The sequence below is a fragment of the Crocodylus porosus genome, unplaced genomic scaffold, assembly GCF_001723895.1.
Source record: "Crocodylus porosus isolate Cpor-Errol unplaced genomic scaffold, CroPor_comp1, whole genome shotgun sequence".
Taxonomy (NCBI): Eukaryota; Metazoa; Chordata; order Crocodylia; family Crocodylidae; genus Crocodylus; species Crocodylus porosus.
The window spans coordinates 91,935,217-91,952,781 of NW_017728906.1; the positions used below are offsets into that span (position 1 = coordinate 91,935,217).

A 17,565-nucleotide genomic window follows, 5' to 3' on the forward strand; every position below is an offset into this window, starting at 1 on the left:
GGCTGGGGCAGAAGGATACTTCAGTGCGGGGGCTGCCTGCAGGCTAGCCCTGCACAGAAGCACCCGTGTGCCTCAGCCAGCCCCTCCACAGCACACTGACTTGGGTTGGAGCCACCCTGGGCTAGCAGGCTGACACCCGGGGTCCCCTGCCAACCAGGGCTGCTTTGACCTGGCTCAATGTGCTGCTGTCTGGCCGCATATGTAAACAGCGTGCCTGGGAGCTTCCTGGGAGCATTAACCTGCAAAGCAATAACCTCTGCATGTGTAGACACACCCAATGTGGAGCTAGACACTTCAAGACAGTACAATTTCTTATTGGCTGTCACAAGTACTAACAAGTTCTTATCATTGTATATAGCATCAATTTGGGCTAAAGAACAAACAGTCTATGGATTTCTTCCACCACGTTGTAATTATCTTTAATTGTTTAAGTGATATCTACATCCTACCGAAATGAGGGCTTTATAAATAATACAGCAAAAAATAGTTTAATTTTCCTTCTATTGTCTTTCCTCTTCCACTACCAACATGAATGGCGTGTGCCCCCAGTGGCTGGGCAGGGCACAGTTGCACCGGCAGTGGTGGGAGTGTGGCAGTAGGAGCCCGGTGGTGATAAGCATGGAGCACCCACAAACACCACCGACACCGTTGGCAGCAGGGGAACCGCCTGCAAATATTACTGGTGGTGTCAGCAGTGGGGTGGCAAGCAGTGACTGCCCACTCATGCAAAAAAGGCAGCGCCGGCACTGTCGGCAGCGCCTTTTTGCAGGGGGCGCACATGCACCTGCATGCAACCCCTATGCATCGCCCTCGACTACCAATAAAAATTATTTATCTCGACTTTCCAAGTCTTCTACAGTTTTGCTGTATCCTCATTATTCTGCTTCAAGTTTGACTCCTACCTTCACTCTGCCAGTGATGCCAACATCAAATAATGCACTTCTACAACAAGTACTTTTGCATTTTTTCCCTACACTAGCCCTCTGGCACACTAGCCTGCAGACAGCCCATTCACAGAAGCACCCTGGTGGTCCAGTCAGCTGGCTCAGCAGCTACACATGTGCTGCTGTGCACAAAAAACCCCCCTCTGGAGCAGGGTAGTACTTTTATTTACAAGTTGCTTTGGAGTTTAATAGTTTTGTACGCCCTAATAGGTACGGCACATGTAGACACAGAGCTGTTTACTGCATAGTTAATTAATGAACTGTGCAGTAAGCATCTCGTGTAGATGGACCCATTATGAACAAAGATACCAAGGAGCTGGTTTCTTTGGGGAATAAAGTATTCTTCAGTCGCACTGTCACTGAATTTTGGCTACCATCAAGCAGGATTGGCAAAATATGATTTTGTCACCTACTTTTTCTGAGGTTCAATAGGGTGGTCGTGCCTGTTACCTATCTTTAAAGTACTGTCTTAAAATACTGCTGATTTCAAACGTTTCTGTGGGTCAATACCTACAGTTACCATCTTATCTTTCTTTCTGCTCTCTGCTCAAAAATTACCCCTGCTACAATTCATATAGAAAACTACAACTTGATATCCAGTAGGGCATGGTGAGCAGGGATCATGTTACACAAGAGCTGAAAACTGCACAGACTATTACACCCATTACCCCATCTTCATCGCCCTTTATCCCAGCCCATTTATTTGTTTCACCCAGACAGACAGCCCTTCAGACTGCAAATGCTCTGGGGCAGGAACTGTTATACATTTATACATTGTTGGTACAACATCTAGTACAAAGGAGCCATTCTAGTCATGGCCCCTCAATGTAAATGCAATTTAAATGTTAAATTAAAATTTATTACAGAATACCAACACTGTTGCAATTTTGCAAAAAATTTCAAGCACCATCAAATTAAACAGAAAAACAGAGGCATACATACATCACGTTCAGCTTCTTTCAGTATTGCTTCTTTCTCCTTGACTCTCTGCACAAATGTCTGTCGCATCTCTTCCTCCTTCCGCTGTAATTCACCAAAGAACTCATGCCTCTTTGCTTCATAGGTCTCCTGTACACTGAAGTCCAGAGAATATAAACAGTCTACCATATGGTTTATATAATACGGAAATAAGTGAAACACTCAAATCTCATCTGGCACATTACTTCAATAAGTTGTACTGGGCTCAAATCTTTAATTCTCAAAAACTTCTCATATAAAATGAATAATTGTCGCTGGACAAGAGGCATAGCCAGTATACCCTTCTTGATTTTAATTAAAATAAATGTACGAGTCAGTTTAACACACACACAGAATACTTCTTAGCCAGTATGATTTGATCTCAAAATGCAACAATTTAGGTCATCAATGCTTTAGAAACGATGAAGTTGGTATATTTCGACTCCAATTTGCATGATTTATAGTTTACAGAAACAGAGGTAGCAAGCTATCCAACCTTTGGAGAAACAAAAAAGTTCTCATACTTGGAGAGCCTGATCTTAAAAAAACCCACAAAAAACACCCCCCCAAAAATCAGTGTCTCTGAAATGCTAAATTCAGATTTTACCTTGTACAAAAAGGTTCTGGACTAGTAGTTCCCAAATAAGGTGCCACAGTGGCAGTGGCTAGGTGCCCAGCATGCTGCCCCGGCATTAAGGCTTTAAGCAAAACTGCCTCATGCTGTGCAGCTCTTTCTGGTCTGTCCTCACCTACAGTCCTCCTAGAACCTGGCTGAGAAGCACTCAGGTAAGCTTAGGCAGCACCAACAAGGATTCTCACCCAAGGGTGCCACCGCATTCAAAACTGCAGTGGTGGGGTACCTGGATGCCAAAAAAGGTTGAGAACCTCTGTTTTAGACTTAGTAAACTTTCATGAAAGAGGTATCTTTCTAAGAAAGTTACAAAGTAAGAAAGTCTGTCTGGAAAGCAAACAACACAAGATTTCTAATGTGATTTAAAAAGTAATAAAGTTTGCCACAATCAGGTGGATATATGAGAAATCTGGTTTTACAAATACTCTGATATCTGCATAGGCTCATTTCTTGATATGTATGAATATACCTGACAAAAATATAGGTAATGTACTTTTTAAATTTTTTAGCTTTTTTACTGCAGCTAACAAAGTCAAGCACTAATATCTGAAACTTAAAGAGAAAAATAGTTTTGGCTGTATAAATCTATGGACACAGAATAAAGATGAGACTATTAAAACAAGTATTGATTTATTCTTAAATACATATGACCGTTCCCATTTTTAGAAAAGTATAACTTTTTTGAAAAGTGCATTGTAAAGTCTAGGTTAATATGATCTTCCCCAAAAAATTACTGGTACACTCTTTTTTAAGATAAAATTCCATAAAAATTTAGTTTATGGTCAGATCCTCAGATGAGGTAGGTTCAGTAAAGCTACAGTGGTTTACACAAACTGAGAATCTGTTTCATTTCCTACAGAACATAATAATGGCAAATAGTTTAATAACAGGATTGCCAAAATCTTGAAGATTATGACTTTTGTTTGGATGTTCCATATGTGCTCCATCAGTCTATTTTTATATTCTTATCCTCTTCCCCTGACCTCTTGCCTTTGCTCTCAACAATGAAGTATATGGCTTGCTCCAAGACAGCTCAAATGCTACATCAGATTCGTATTTATTAAATTCTTGTGGCCTCCCTTTATATATTAATGGATTTAAATTCCATTTCAGCTGTTACCACTCATATATTAACTTTCAGTGGGGAAAAAAAAACCCCCCAAAAAACCAAAAAAAACAGAAAAACACTCTAAAACAAGGGAACTAAGAATCTAAATTGCTGATTTAGATGCTACAGTAAGCCAAAATGCCTCCTGCTAGTTTGATGACAATGACAGGAAGTTTCCAAATTCCAAAAGGCTGATTCATCTTGGCTTACCCTACAACTCAATACGGAGAGCACCATTCCCTTTTGAAAATGTGCGTTTAGGCCTAAAATTTCAATAGTACATTATATGCAATGTCAAATATGCATATAGGAATTGCATATATGCTATACGCAATAGTACATATAGCAATGTCACTTTTCCTGCCTCACGACTATTGCACTGCAACATTTTATGTAACATTTTAAAAGGTCTTGGAAACAACCCCCTAGCTCTTTAGCTGGGGAACTAGTTTAGTTCAAGCCTAAAAAGTAGTCTTTATAGCAAAATGAAAATGGAATCAGAGCATATATGCCAGCATACCTGCAGCTACTTTAATCCAGCTTGCAGTAGCTGTACTGTTAAAAAACAAATACAGTAACTAGGGTGGCCACCATAGAAGACAGTCTGGTTGTCCTGTCCTCTATTGATATGAAACTAGACACCTTTATGTCCTCTATTTTTCTCTTTAAGAGAAAATAGAGGACATAAAGGCATCAGATTTCATACGACTAGAGGACAGAGTAGCAGAAATGTCCTCTATGATGGCCACCCTAACAGTAACTCAGGCTGTATCATGAGCTAGCAACCAGAATACAAAGCTCTCCAGGAACTGTTGGTACATGCTATGGGTGGTAACACGTGCTAAAGCCTAGGCTGATGCATCTTTCTTACTACTGTAATCCATGCTCACCGCATTGAACCCAAATAGTTGTATTAGCATGTGTGACAATCATCTTTCAGAATGACAAAAATAAAAATAAATATAAATATACTGACTTCAATCTTTTTCCCTCCTGTGTTTGAACATCCACAGCACAATTAATGAGTACAAGTGAACTGTATTTCCTTAGAGTTTAAGTTTAAGCTAACTCACTCCTCAGAGTATGAACATACATACTTTAAAAAAGGAGGAGGAGCTGGTGTTGCTTAGGAGTATGTATCAGCTCTTACACCAGGAATTGCTCTGTCTGCATGAGCTTGCGGTTATATGAGCTAAACTGCCCTAGTTTCGACCCTGACTGAAGCAAGATTAAGTTGGAACGGTTTACTAGGGCTTGCATCACTACAGAATCATGCAAATGTAACAGCTGCATCATAACAATTTTTATCAGTAATCTTTGATACGGATACAACTGTTACATCTATCTTTACCCTCATAAAACTGTACATAGTAAAAGGATTCTCAAAGTTTACATAAAACTGGCTGTGCTATGCTTTACATAATACATTCCAGGTTTTAAATGGAAAAAAAGTGCATGGACGTTATAACTCAGTAGCATAAACAGGGTGGGGCGATTGAGGCAGCTACCACAGACGCTAATTTGGGGGGAGGTGAGAAAAATACAGGCAGTCCTCAACTTACAACGTTTCGAGTTACAACGTTTCGCACGTACAACGTTTGTAAATTGATGCCCTTTTTCAACTTTCTGATGTCAGTTTCAACTTTACAATGCTTGATCTGATCTGATGCCACACCAGTGAACAAGTTTGCTGCATTGCACATCTCCCTGGAGAACATCTGTCCAAACTTCCTCGGACACTTTCTTTAAGAAAGCAGACAAGACTCCAGAAAAACCTGGAGCCAAGACTCCTGAGAAGATTTCAGCCAAGAGCCCTTCAAAAAAAGTACAGCCAAGAGCCCTTCAAAAAGTCCAGCAAAGTCACCTCAAAGAAGCCCTTCCAAATCAATATGATTGCTATTTACAATAGAAATACATTATGGTAGCTATATTACTCATTTATAATTGATTGAGTATGAAATTCTGGGTTATTTTTGGTGAAAATAGGGTATTGGGTTTTGGTTCAGGAACCAATCCCCCATTTATAACATTGGTTCCTATGGGAAAATCGGTTCCAAGTTGCAATGTTTTGTCTTCAGATGCAGCTTTCAGGAACCAATTGTGTTGTAAGTCCGAGGACTGCCTGTATCAGCTACCACTGCAACTGCACGATCCTATCATGCTGGCAGCTGGAAGTCACCACTCCTCCCCTAAGGCCTGCTGTCCTCAGGGCCTGGCTGCCTTCTAACATCTTTGTTATCTTTCTGTAAGACTTTCCCTTCTTTGTGACCACCATATTTACCTACCACTAAGGTAAATAACTTAATACATTACTGATCTACTACATACCTCAGGGTAGCACTACCACCTACCTTTCTACAGTAGCCTGGCTGTGAGATACAGACTTTTTCCTATCTGTGTAATACTTTAGTAGTGCGACCCTAAAAACCAAAGGTGCAAATTAATCTTGTTCTGCTCACATTCAAAGATCTTAAATGAACTGAATTCTAACTGTCAGTAGAACACTAGATGTTTCATGGTTTGGGTTACTCCACTTATAAATGAAAGTCTACAAGAAAGGGGTACAAAGAATTTATGCCTACAGGTATAGTCCACTGCAAAAATCCTGCATTGGGCAGTCAAACTTTAATGCCTTTTTAACATCACAAGCCAATATCAACTAAAGCACAATAGTCAAGATTTACCATATTTTCTAGTGCATCACACAACCCCATTTAAGACTTGCAACTTGTTTTTGGGAAGGCAGAAGGAAGGGAAAAAAGGATGTTTCCAAAGTTATGGTCACCGGTAGAGACAGAACCTACTCTTCCATTCACTCAGTCTCTTTCCTGCTTAGGCAGAAGCTACATTTTTAACCCTTTCATAGCTGAACTGTCAAAAGCCTTGGCTGCTCAGCTAAAAGCTCAAACTATAGCTGATGCTAAAAAGTGCACTCCATGGGCAGATCTAGGATTTTGAAAAGAACTAAAAACATTCTGCAGGGCTGTGAAATAAAAGGAGAGAGACTGGGAGTATCTAACAGCTAACAGACAGCAAAATTGCTGAAGAAATGATAGCCAGTTTAGTGGAACACCAAGACCATAAAAAGAGAGAGGATCTTTACCACCTGTAGGGTAAGGAGGAATTAGAAGTAAATCAGGAAGGTTATAATAACCCATGATGTTAATTGACTCCTCCAGCACTGGTTGAACAAAAATGCCACTGCTGCTGCTGGGCAGTTGGCTTCACATTTCAGGTACAGCAGGAGTCAAAGTGAAATGAGACCATACCACTATATGCCTCCACCCCTGTGCTCTCTCCTACCACATCTGCCCCTCCCTCTATGGGGCCACTGGAGGAAAGAGAATGAAAAGCACCAACCATCTTACAGCATCTCCATGCTACTATTCTGAGCAGAAAATCAACTTCCCTGCTAGGGCATGCACTCTAATTTGGAAATGCTAATTTTGTGGGGAAAGGTGCATGTGGTATTCAAATAAATACAATATATTCTTGAGACTGGCAGCAGCATTTTCAGTGGAGTTCTCCAATTCACACTCCCTACTCTGCACTTGCTCCCCTAAGCTGCTATTTACTGACTTTCAAGACATAGAAGGCCTGTCTACTCACCAAGGCATTTCACCAAATAAAGGCATAAGCAGGAGACATCCTTGGTGTAAATGTCTTCTTAAGGAGGGGTTTAATATCCTGTCAACTATGATGGTTGTGAATTTGGGGGGGGGGGGTGTTCTTTATATCTATATGCATGGGATCTTTATAGCAAAGACAGGAAACAGGAATTTCAGTACTAAATCAAAACTCATCTCAAGCTACTTCAGTATGTGCAAATCTAGGTTCCCACTTAAATTAAGATGCAACACATGATTCTAGTAAATAAGCGTCTCTGTGTTTCCTTGAGCTGCTAACAAAAGCAGTGAGCACCATCAGGTGCTCACAGGTAAGATGTATAAGAAGTCCAGCATAGACATCTGTGAGAAAGCCTGCCTCCCCCACCCCCGCTTTAACCCCTTAGAAATTGGTTTATACTCTGAAGCACAAAGCTTTATCAGTGCACTAAGAAATGTATTAACTACACTACCTTGTACCTCTTCTTATTCTAATTAATAATTACAAATCTATTCAACAAGTGCATATATGGTCATAAGCTTTCTACAGTGAATAACTATATTAGTAAGTGTCCACTGTTTATGACATACCTGACTTCCCTTATTCTTATGTCCAAAAGTGTGCAAGGTGCTCATAGACAACATGGAAAGAGATTATTTACTCCAAGATGTTCCTACTTAAATTACGATGCAACACATGATTCTAGCAGATAATAGGAGAGAATGCTGATAGAAAGCAAAGGCTCTAACAACAAAAGACCAACAGAAAATAGGAGAGGATGCTAAAAAGGTACCAATGTCCCATAACTAAACATGGTTGGAGGGTTGTTGTAGTCATAATTAAATAGCCTTTTTCTTTTCAGTAACTATAGCAATCCTCTAATCCAAGGTCCTCTGCAAAACTGCTTGATGAAATATAACTCACTTTGATTTGGAACTACATTCCAGACACTTTCTATAATTGCATTTTAAGAAGTGACTAGATCTTTAAATAATCCTACCTAAAGTTTAACCAATTACATTTAAATCCCTGATAAATTAGGAAATCCATCCAGTAAATCTCATACATAGACCTTACGAAGGAAAATCTACATGGAAGGAGGAATCAAATGACTTACATTAGGCATACAATAAGATAAACTTAACATACAGGGCCTTATCTCTAAATTGCATTATAGATGGTAATGATGAATACTAAATATCACACCAGTTTGAAAAGAAATGTGCAGCACACAGAAATAAGAAACTTAGTGGTGGCCAACCTTTCTGACAAGTGTGCCACAAGTCAGAAATGAGAGATAGTGCTACATTAATAAATCAGCCAATGCCACTGCCCAGTGCCACCAAAGCCTGTTGCCACTGAGATGAAGCAACACCAAATTCAGTGGTACCTACCCCCAGTTCCTGCAGGACCAAACCCTGAAACCAGCATCAACCTGACTCTGACCTCCTCCCTGACTGTCACTCCAATCCTCTGCCCCTTCCTAAACTGCTGCATGCCAAACACACTGATTGACCATGCCACTTGGGTTGAATGCTGACCATGCCTGATCTAACCTTTCAGAGGACATAGGAAATGCCACCTGTGGTAAAAAGTAATTGTGATCAGAATTTGATTCTGTAGCTACAGGACCAACCAATCAGCTATCAGTCTGGAGTGGAAAGGGGACAGGAGAGAGAAAAAAAGACAAAATAGACAAAGATGTTAGCTACTTGAAACGACAAATAATCAAAAAAGCGCCGCAAACTGCAGTTTAAAAGTTTAGAAAACTACCAACGTGTCTGTATCAAGTACTTGAAACATATTTTCATATTTAGAAAGCCTCTATTTTTCTGCTTGCTTCTAACTGTAATCAATCAAGTGCAGCGCATCCAACAACTACCCAGGAGTAGTAAGTTATGGGTAGTGAGCACACTGCAACATAGCCTTTAAAGAATGAATTACAGCAACCTGCTCAATTGGCGCTTTTAATAAAATATTGCCATCACAAAATCTATTTTCCTCCAAAATAGATTTTTACTACCAGCGTCTTCTTCAATTTGTAGGACATGCATGCCTGGAACAAGGTTCTACTGTGCCTTGATACAGATGAGCAGTATTATTTCCTGTTTTTTCTCTCCTGCTACAAGTGCCATCAATGCGGGCAACATTGGGTACCTTTTGATTGAATAACTAACCAGCCTGACTTTAACTAGAAATTGGCTGGCAGTTTGAGGGTATCCATTGTGTCACAGAATCTGCTTTTATTGATCAGATGTCATGCTAGGGCCCACTGTAGGATACTCAGTAAAGTCTACATACATTTTAAAAAAAAACCTCTTCCACTCCTAGAAAAGGGCTTACATTTTCAAAACTAGACTTAGGTAGACTTCAGGCACCTAATTCCAAACCTGTGATCTGAAAACCTCCTCCACAGTAACCATGTGACTCTGAAAGGGCCCAAAACTTGCTCTGCAATCCTGCTCTCTGCTATTTGCACGAGGCCATTTCAGGGGTGATTTACGATTACCCATATATATTAATCTGTGTGCCCATTTACACTCAGGTCTCTCTCAAGGCAGTTCAGAAGTCAAGTCTTTTCACATTAAATACATCACTACCGGTACCTAGATAAGTTTTCTGAAGGTCTATAGGCCATTTGAGGATTGCTATTCTATGTGGCTCTACTCATCAGCACTCATTCATCAATATAATATTAAAAACAGCTACTCATTCAATAAAAAGTTATTATTCTAAAACATTACCACTCTCGAACTCATCAGCTGCTGCAACTTTGTAACTTCCCTGCTTGTAGATAAAAGTTGAGAATGTAAACAACTACAAATATATTCTTTAAAAAGTTACTAAAAGTCACGTATTTTCAATTTCTATAGTGACTACGTAAAGACGATATGATTTTTGTCTTTAAAAAAAGATAAAGTCAGAGCATTAATAGTTATTTTAAACTCAAGGCTATTTACTGTATCAATATATAGCTGAGGCCAGTATCACCCACCACTTCTACGCAACAGTAACTTGGCATTTCATAAATTTCCCTTAACAGACTTTGACTAATTACAGCCAGGGGCGGGGGAAGTCACGAAGCACCAGCTTATTTCTGAAAGAGTTCTAATGCAAAAATCATTACGTGTGTAATGATCTTTTTTTTTTTTTTTTTTTTTTTTTAAAATAGGTAAAGGGCAACAGGGAGGCTGAAAAAGGAAATAAAGGCTAGACTGTCAGGAAAACAAGATAATAAAAATAGGAACCAGAAGGATTCCAAATATTTTTAAACAAACTAAAAGGAGGACCCTTTAGTAAACTGGCTTTTTCTTGTAAATTTTTCCCACCCATAGTCAGGCCTCAGAATTTTCAAGTCTATTGGAATATATTCTGTGACAAACAAATTTCTAGTGTTTGAGGTTAAGGATGGTAGGTCAGATGAAAGTGGTACTAGTGATTTTATAGGACTGAAGCAAGCATTTCAGTGCTTTCAGACTCTGGAATCCAACCATACTATTAGTCTCTTAGACAGTGGTAACAGGAGACAGAAAACAGCAGAACAATAAACATGTGAAAAGTGATGTCCAAATAGAAATTAGACACACACGAAAAGTTAAGAGAATAACATGGGCATAAGAAAAATAAAGATTGCAAATATTTTTCAAGAAAAAAGTCAAGATCCTTACGTTAGGAACAAAGCCTCAGTGATTTTTAGAAGTATAATTAACCTGTGCTCTCCTAAATGTAAAGGTAAAATTATATATATATATATATATATACACACACACACACACACACATATACATATATACACATACATATACATATATATATACACATACATACACACACACGCCCAGATCCTATCCTACCTCAAAGTTATCTGAGACTTTGCCACCACTAGAAGAACAATAAGTATGCATTTCTCTCAGGAACAAGATCCTATTCCAACCAAGGAAAGATGCAGCTTTTCCACATTTGGTGTGTTGCAGAGCATGCCCCCAAACCAGAACAGAAAAGAACAAAAGACCTTTTCCATTATGTCAAACAACTGGATTCACTCTCTTACCTGACTGGTTTGTTCTCAGGACCAGTGTCCCTGAAACCCATCTCTTCCAGTTTGCAGCGCCTGTACAGCTCATAATGCCGTGTGTGAGTTTGTTCTCGAAGATCTTCCATATTTGTACAAATAAGCATCTCACGAAGCTTGACAAAATCACAGTGGTGCTCATTTTCCACTAATTAGATAAACAATAGTCACATTCACCACACACAAATAGCTGCAGTGTTGAAAAGTATTTCTTTGGGTTTCTTTTATTTAATTGGCTGATCATTTTGGATGGGGAGGACAGAAAGAAAGCAACCATGTTTCTATTATTGTTTAATACGCTGCCTCGTGATTTGCAACACATAATCCAAACATTAATGCTAGCAAGTAGGTTCCAAAATTATTTTCCACAACTCCCTACTCAAGTCCAAGAAAATTAAATTACTTTTCTCTGCTCTTAACATTTGAGACACAAGAAGCATTCCTACAATATTAAATGTACTTAACTCGAACAGGATCTGATTTAATACATGCTCATCATCCTTCGGGTCTCACAGATATGGACTTAAGCAGGTGATGCCATGACCCTCCCAGAATCAAACAATGACTTTTTTTTTTAAATTAATAGCTAACTTAATCCCAGTACGACAACACCGGCTAGTATCTGCCCATTCAGTAACAGAACAATGTTGCTGCCATTTCTGTGGGGTTTATATTGAAAACATTAAATAGTCTCTTAAAAACACTCTAAAATTCAGATTTACCTTGCACGATGCCCCATGGGTACTGGCGAGCTTTCACCATTTTGTTTCCAACTTTTACCTCCTCCAGACTCCCCACAACAGCAAATGGTAAGTGCCCCTGTAAGAATTACAGCAATTCAGTCCTATCTCCTATTACTCTTACACAAGTGTGGGTAAGAAGCGCCTGAGAAATAAATGGAAAAAAAACAGGATTTGGGGAAAAGCAGACAAATTATAAGTGACAAATAAGTGTCATATTAAGAATCCATTTTAAAAGATCAATAGCTAGTCCAGCCCCAGGCTGTTGTGCATTAATGGATTCTGAAGCTTCAGTGAAGGGTTAGACACGTGTCAAAAGTCCCGCTGGTCAAAGGTCAATTGCTTGAACCAATACAAGCAGAGTATGAGGGGCTAGCCCTCATATATTAAATTATATCGAATACAGCCAACACAGGTAGCAACTATGTGGGAAACAGTTTTCCTCAGAGCAGAGCAAGCATTCACTAGTGACACTCGTGAGGCAGTCAGAGGAAGACTGGGGTTTGAAGCCAAAGGTCTTGGCTCATGCCATGATCTCAGCCACAAGGTAGGAAACGCTGCCTGTACATTGACTGGTTCATCTAAAACTGAAGCTGCTAACTGCTAAAATGATGATTAGAACACAAAACTAGCAAACTTACAGAAATATTAATGTTGTCAGATCCACTACAGAACAGTGGGGCAGACACTACTGCACTCTGACTTCCTGGCACAAGTGAGAAGAGCAAGCAAAGTGATTAGCAGGGGCTGCATTCCCATCAAAGTGCTTAGGAATGTATGGCTCCAGCATTCAGAACATGTCATAGAGATGCCCCTCAAAATAATAAATCCTAGCTATTGTTCAAACTGAGCTTAAAGTGATGAATGCTACTAACAATGGATAGACAGGGAGAACAGAAATGAGAAAAAGAGCCAATAGATAAGTGTCTCTCTATGCATTTCTTTGAGCTGCTAACAAAAGAAGAGATGTAAATACTGAACTTGTTATAAATACAAAGCCACATTGTCTTGACATGGGCATGCAGGAGAAGAGGAGAAGTAGTGGAGTGACACTAATACTAGAATAATGATTTACCAGCTTTTTTGCCCCAAATGCATGCTGGATACTTACATTCATGGTGGCATTAATTTTAGAAATGGTTTCATCATCTGTTGGAAACTGGTATATCTGGACTCCATTACTAACCAATTCACTCATGAGTTTGATCTTAAACTTCTGCAGCTCAGTTTTAGAAATAGTGTCCGCTTTGCCTATGACCGGTATAATGTTCACCTATTAACAACAGAAATAACATGACATATGTAAAGCTTATGTCAACCTCAGACAACAAAATGTTCACTCATGACCTTCCAGGTGTCAAACTGATGGCCCACAGCCTGCATGTGGTCTCCATGGGTTACCTCACAGTCCCTGAGCACCCAGTCTGGGTACCACTTCTCTCATCACTTTTCTACAGCTGCCACTGGGGTCTCTGGACTCCTCCGCCCTTCTCTAGCTTCTGCTTCCCATCCCCAGCCCTGGGTGCAGGGAGGGGCAGTATGGCCCATGGGACATTCAGGAGGTGTGTGCCATATGATGCCATGTGAGGGGGAGGAGGTGCAAGAAATGCACAACAATGGGAAAGGGGCCGCTTGGCTGCATGATGCAGCAGTGCAACGTGTGTGTGTGTCCCAGCTATTCAGAACTTGTACAGCCCTGACCTACTTTAACATTCTGCGTGTAGCCTTAATTAGTTAGCTTCCAGCTTTTGTATCAAATTGCATACAAAAGCCAAAAAACCAATGCAAATATTTTTATTCTTAAATAATAACAATACTTAGAATCTCATAACACAACAGTATGCAGAAGAAAGGTGCAACTTTCTTTCCTGGTGGGTAACAAACAAGCCAGTCACCAAGGGTCCATAAGATGAACAGCAGTGACACGTACACACGTATGCGTGTGTGCGTGTGCATGTGCGAGACAGAGGGGCAAGAGGACCCAGCGAAACTTAAAGCAACATCTGTGAGAAACAGGCATGGCTACAGGGGTAGAAGGATACCACAGATGGCCCATAAGGCAACCAGTGTCCTAAGGTACTAATAGGGCAAGGAGGCCATTGCATAGGGCACAGGCAGAAATTACATTTGTCAAGCACTTGACCCATTCAATGAGCTTTAGCTCAAATGCCCCTGCCACCATTTTGAAGTGCGGGGATCACAAGATGCTGCAGTGGTTTTAATGAAAGTGCCACCTCCCTCCCCAACCTTGGAGCACATGTAAAAGTGTCTAGTGAACAGAATAAGAAAAGCTAGGCCAATGAGCAGACACTCACCTGTACTAGTTTTCTCCACATTGTTCAGTGTATTGTCTCAGGCCCTGTCCCCGCAGTGTATCATCTCAGGCCCTATTTATGTCACACTATTCAGAAATTATTATTTTCCTCATGTATTTCTCTTTGAAACTTCTTACCACAGTGCCTCAGCAGTTTGCAAACAATAATAAGCCCTTTTTCAGCCCAAGAATTGGTCTGGCCTTGGCACTGAATGAAGCAGGGCCTTGCAAGTAGATGATCATACAATTAAAGACTATCGTGATAAATAAGCACAAGGTGGAGTGAGTAAATTCTGGCATTATCAAAAACTTTGTAGTGCTTGATTCTGTAACCTTAGTGACAAATGTTCTTTTTAACATGTGTGCATGCATGACTGTGCCTTTTCCTAGGTTAATAAAAAGCAAAAAAATAAATAAATCTTGTGCCATAATACTGCTGTTTATGGGGAATTGTGTTAGAAAATTGTGAATGGTACATTTCTTTTCTGCTAGTTAATTTTTAACTTGTGGTAAGTTTTCAAGCTTCGTTTTTATTTGTCCTAGTGGATCTGCATTAGCATATAAAGGAAAACTTTCCCAGACATTTACTGACAGCAGAGGAACAGTTAAAACTCAAATCTCTTTTGGTTTTCAGTCGACAGGAAAACTACAGGAAGCACCCTGTCAGAAACGTTCTGCTGGCATGGAAAAGCAAAGTAAAAAAATCTGACTCTTCAAAGCATTGCATAAAACCACCTCTACATACAAACAAACATAAAAGTCAAGGTTATACCTATTGCAAGATATGTGCACTGTACTACACTGCTTACCAAAAAAAGATTGGAACTATTTTCTATCATAACCTGATTAGCATTCTCAGTGTGCTTTAAAAATAGCCTTCCAATAACTATTGTGACATGCTTTGTATGTGAGAATAAGAAAATATTTATTTCACTATCCAAATTATTTTCAGATGCACAAACGATACAAAATTTTCTATCATTCTACACATGATTGAGAATTTTACGAATTTTATCCATCATGAACACGGAAAGCAAACAGACACTCCATTAATTCTTTTGAAAGAGCAGTAGAAAGTAAATCCCTGTTATACACAAAAAACCCCAAACACTAAACAAAAACAAGAGACAGAAAAGAAAGCATTTAAAACCAAATAGTAACCACTTCACCTTATAATATTGCCTATGCTGATACCTCGGACTCTAGAGTATTAGAGGAGACATGTTTTAGATAAATTAATTCCTTTTCCCTGGAACTATGGGCAGGAGAAAGAAGCAACTATCTTGTCAGACTTGCTGCATTCAATCAACATTTGTTCATTTCAGAAATAATCTATTTCTTTTTCCCCTTCCTTTTTTATGTTCTACCTCTGCTCCAGTCTCTAGTGCAAATATCATATTGTAAAGCAAAATGCCGCTTTAGAAGCACCACAATGTTTTAAAAAAAAACCAAAACTTTCCATTCATATCAAGCAAATACACCCCCTCCCCCCCAAAAAATCTAATTGCTACCCAAACATAGAACAGAAAACAAAGGCTTAGAGGCTGCTAGGTATGTTCTCTGCAGCTAAGTTATTGAGGAGTTAATCTGCTAATTTAGATACAACACTAGAGCTTTTGATAATAAGTTTTTTAGATCTAGAAATCAGGCCAATGTAAAGCAGCTGCTAGAAATTCACAGCTTAAATCAATTTGGCTAAAGTACAGTGATTCAGTGTTTCCATTATACAGTCTTAAGCATACATGTAGGCAGTATTATTAAATTTATACTAAATTAATTTTCACTCCCACTTTGGACAGCTTGTCTCGGTTAATAAGCCTGAGATCTGAAAGTTTTCCAAGTATTCATTTTAATTAGCAAGGAACTGCTTGTACAATAAATAGAAGAAAAAAGCTCAAAGGAAGGAGATGAGGTCGACACAAAAGCAAGCAGCACAAATAGTAATAATAGTTAAACAAATCCATCCAGTTAAAATATGCTTTGCATAAGTCTAATGATAAAATACTCCCAACATTATGCATTTAAAAGCATGTGATTATATTTGCCTTAATTTATTAAGGCAAATATTATAAGAACTATATGAGGGATTTATGAAATCTCTTATTTGAAATTATGAACCTTTGTATAGTTAACCAAAAATAACTGAATTGTAGATACAAATAAGAATTGACAAAAGGACACTTTAAAAGTATTATTCTGGGCATCTAGAAATGTGGCAGTGCAGGGGTTACACAAGAACATTTAAAGGCTCACACAGGGTTAGATCTACAGAACGTTATTTGCTTACAAACCAACCCACATTTTAACTATATTATTGTGACCTTTAACTGATAACTATTATTTTAAAAAGGAGCCTATAAAGACTGACAAGCTCCTTAAAGTTGAAAAACAAAATACATTTTTTTTTAAAAAGGGAGAGAAGTCATGATTTTTTAAAAACAGAAGTGGCTGTATGCTTCTGGTGGGCTTCTGTAGACCTCACTGCATGTTCAAAAATGAGAATTTCTAACAAAGGAAAACCTTCAGAGTACAACCTTAACTCAGTGGTCCCTGCTCTGATTAAAGTGCTGCTCCTGCCCCACTCTTGGAGCATATGTAAAAGTGTCCCTTAGGTCTAGGAACCCCTAATTCAGAGGCTATATTCCTAACTCTCATGCTCAATAGCTACTGATGCCCCTCTCCTCTAAAAATGTATCCAAATCCCTTTATGAATCTAGCTAAACTGTCAGCTTCCACAACATCTGGTGGCACTGAGTTCCACATTTTAATTGCACACTGGGCAAATCCACACATGCTATTAATGCTATAAAGCAGGAGTGGGCAATTATTTCAAGTTATAATGAGTTTTGGTGAGCTAGAGGGTCACAAGGGTAGCCCTGCCCCTTGACAGATGCCCCACACCCCTGGACACCATCTTGAGGTCAGAAATCCTGCCTCTAACCCCTGGCCTTTGCCACTAGAAGTGTCGTCCCCCCACCCCCACCGGAAGAACTCCTTGGGGGGGGGGAGGGGCTTACTATCTTAGAAAAAAAAAAAAAAAAAACACACTAAAAGTCAAATACCTACTATAACACATTTTAATTTTATTACAACAAAAAGTTCCCACAGTATATAAAGGGGTGATTGCATAATAGGTCGAAAATAAAAAAAGTCTTACTCTTGTATATTATGTGGGGGGGGGTTGGAGATGAGG

General features: G+C 39.3%; 1 protein-coding gene across 1 annotated transcript in view; it reads right to left on the reverse strand.

Moving 5' to 3' along the window:
* SEPT10 (septin 10) overlaps positions 1-17,565 on the reverse strand; it is a 43,878-nt gene that overhangs the window by 9,739 nt on the left and 16,574 nt on the right. Inside the window, exons 5-8 of the mRNA XM_019528482.1 lie at positions 13,170-13,331; positions 12,041-12,137; positions 11,298-11,466; positions 1,887-2,019 (exon numbers count right to left, since the gene is read on the reverse strand). Coding sequence (XP_019384027.1) covers positions 1,887-2,019; positions 11,298-11,466; positions 12,041-12,137; positions 13,170-13,331 — 561 coding nt within the window. The remainder of the gene's footprint in view (positions 1-1,886; positions 2,020-11,297; positions 11,467-12,040; positions 12,138-13,169; positions 13,332-17,565) is intronic.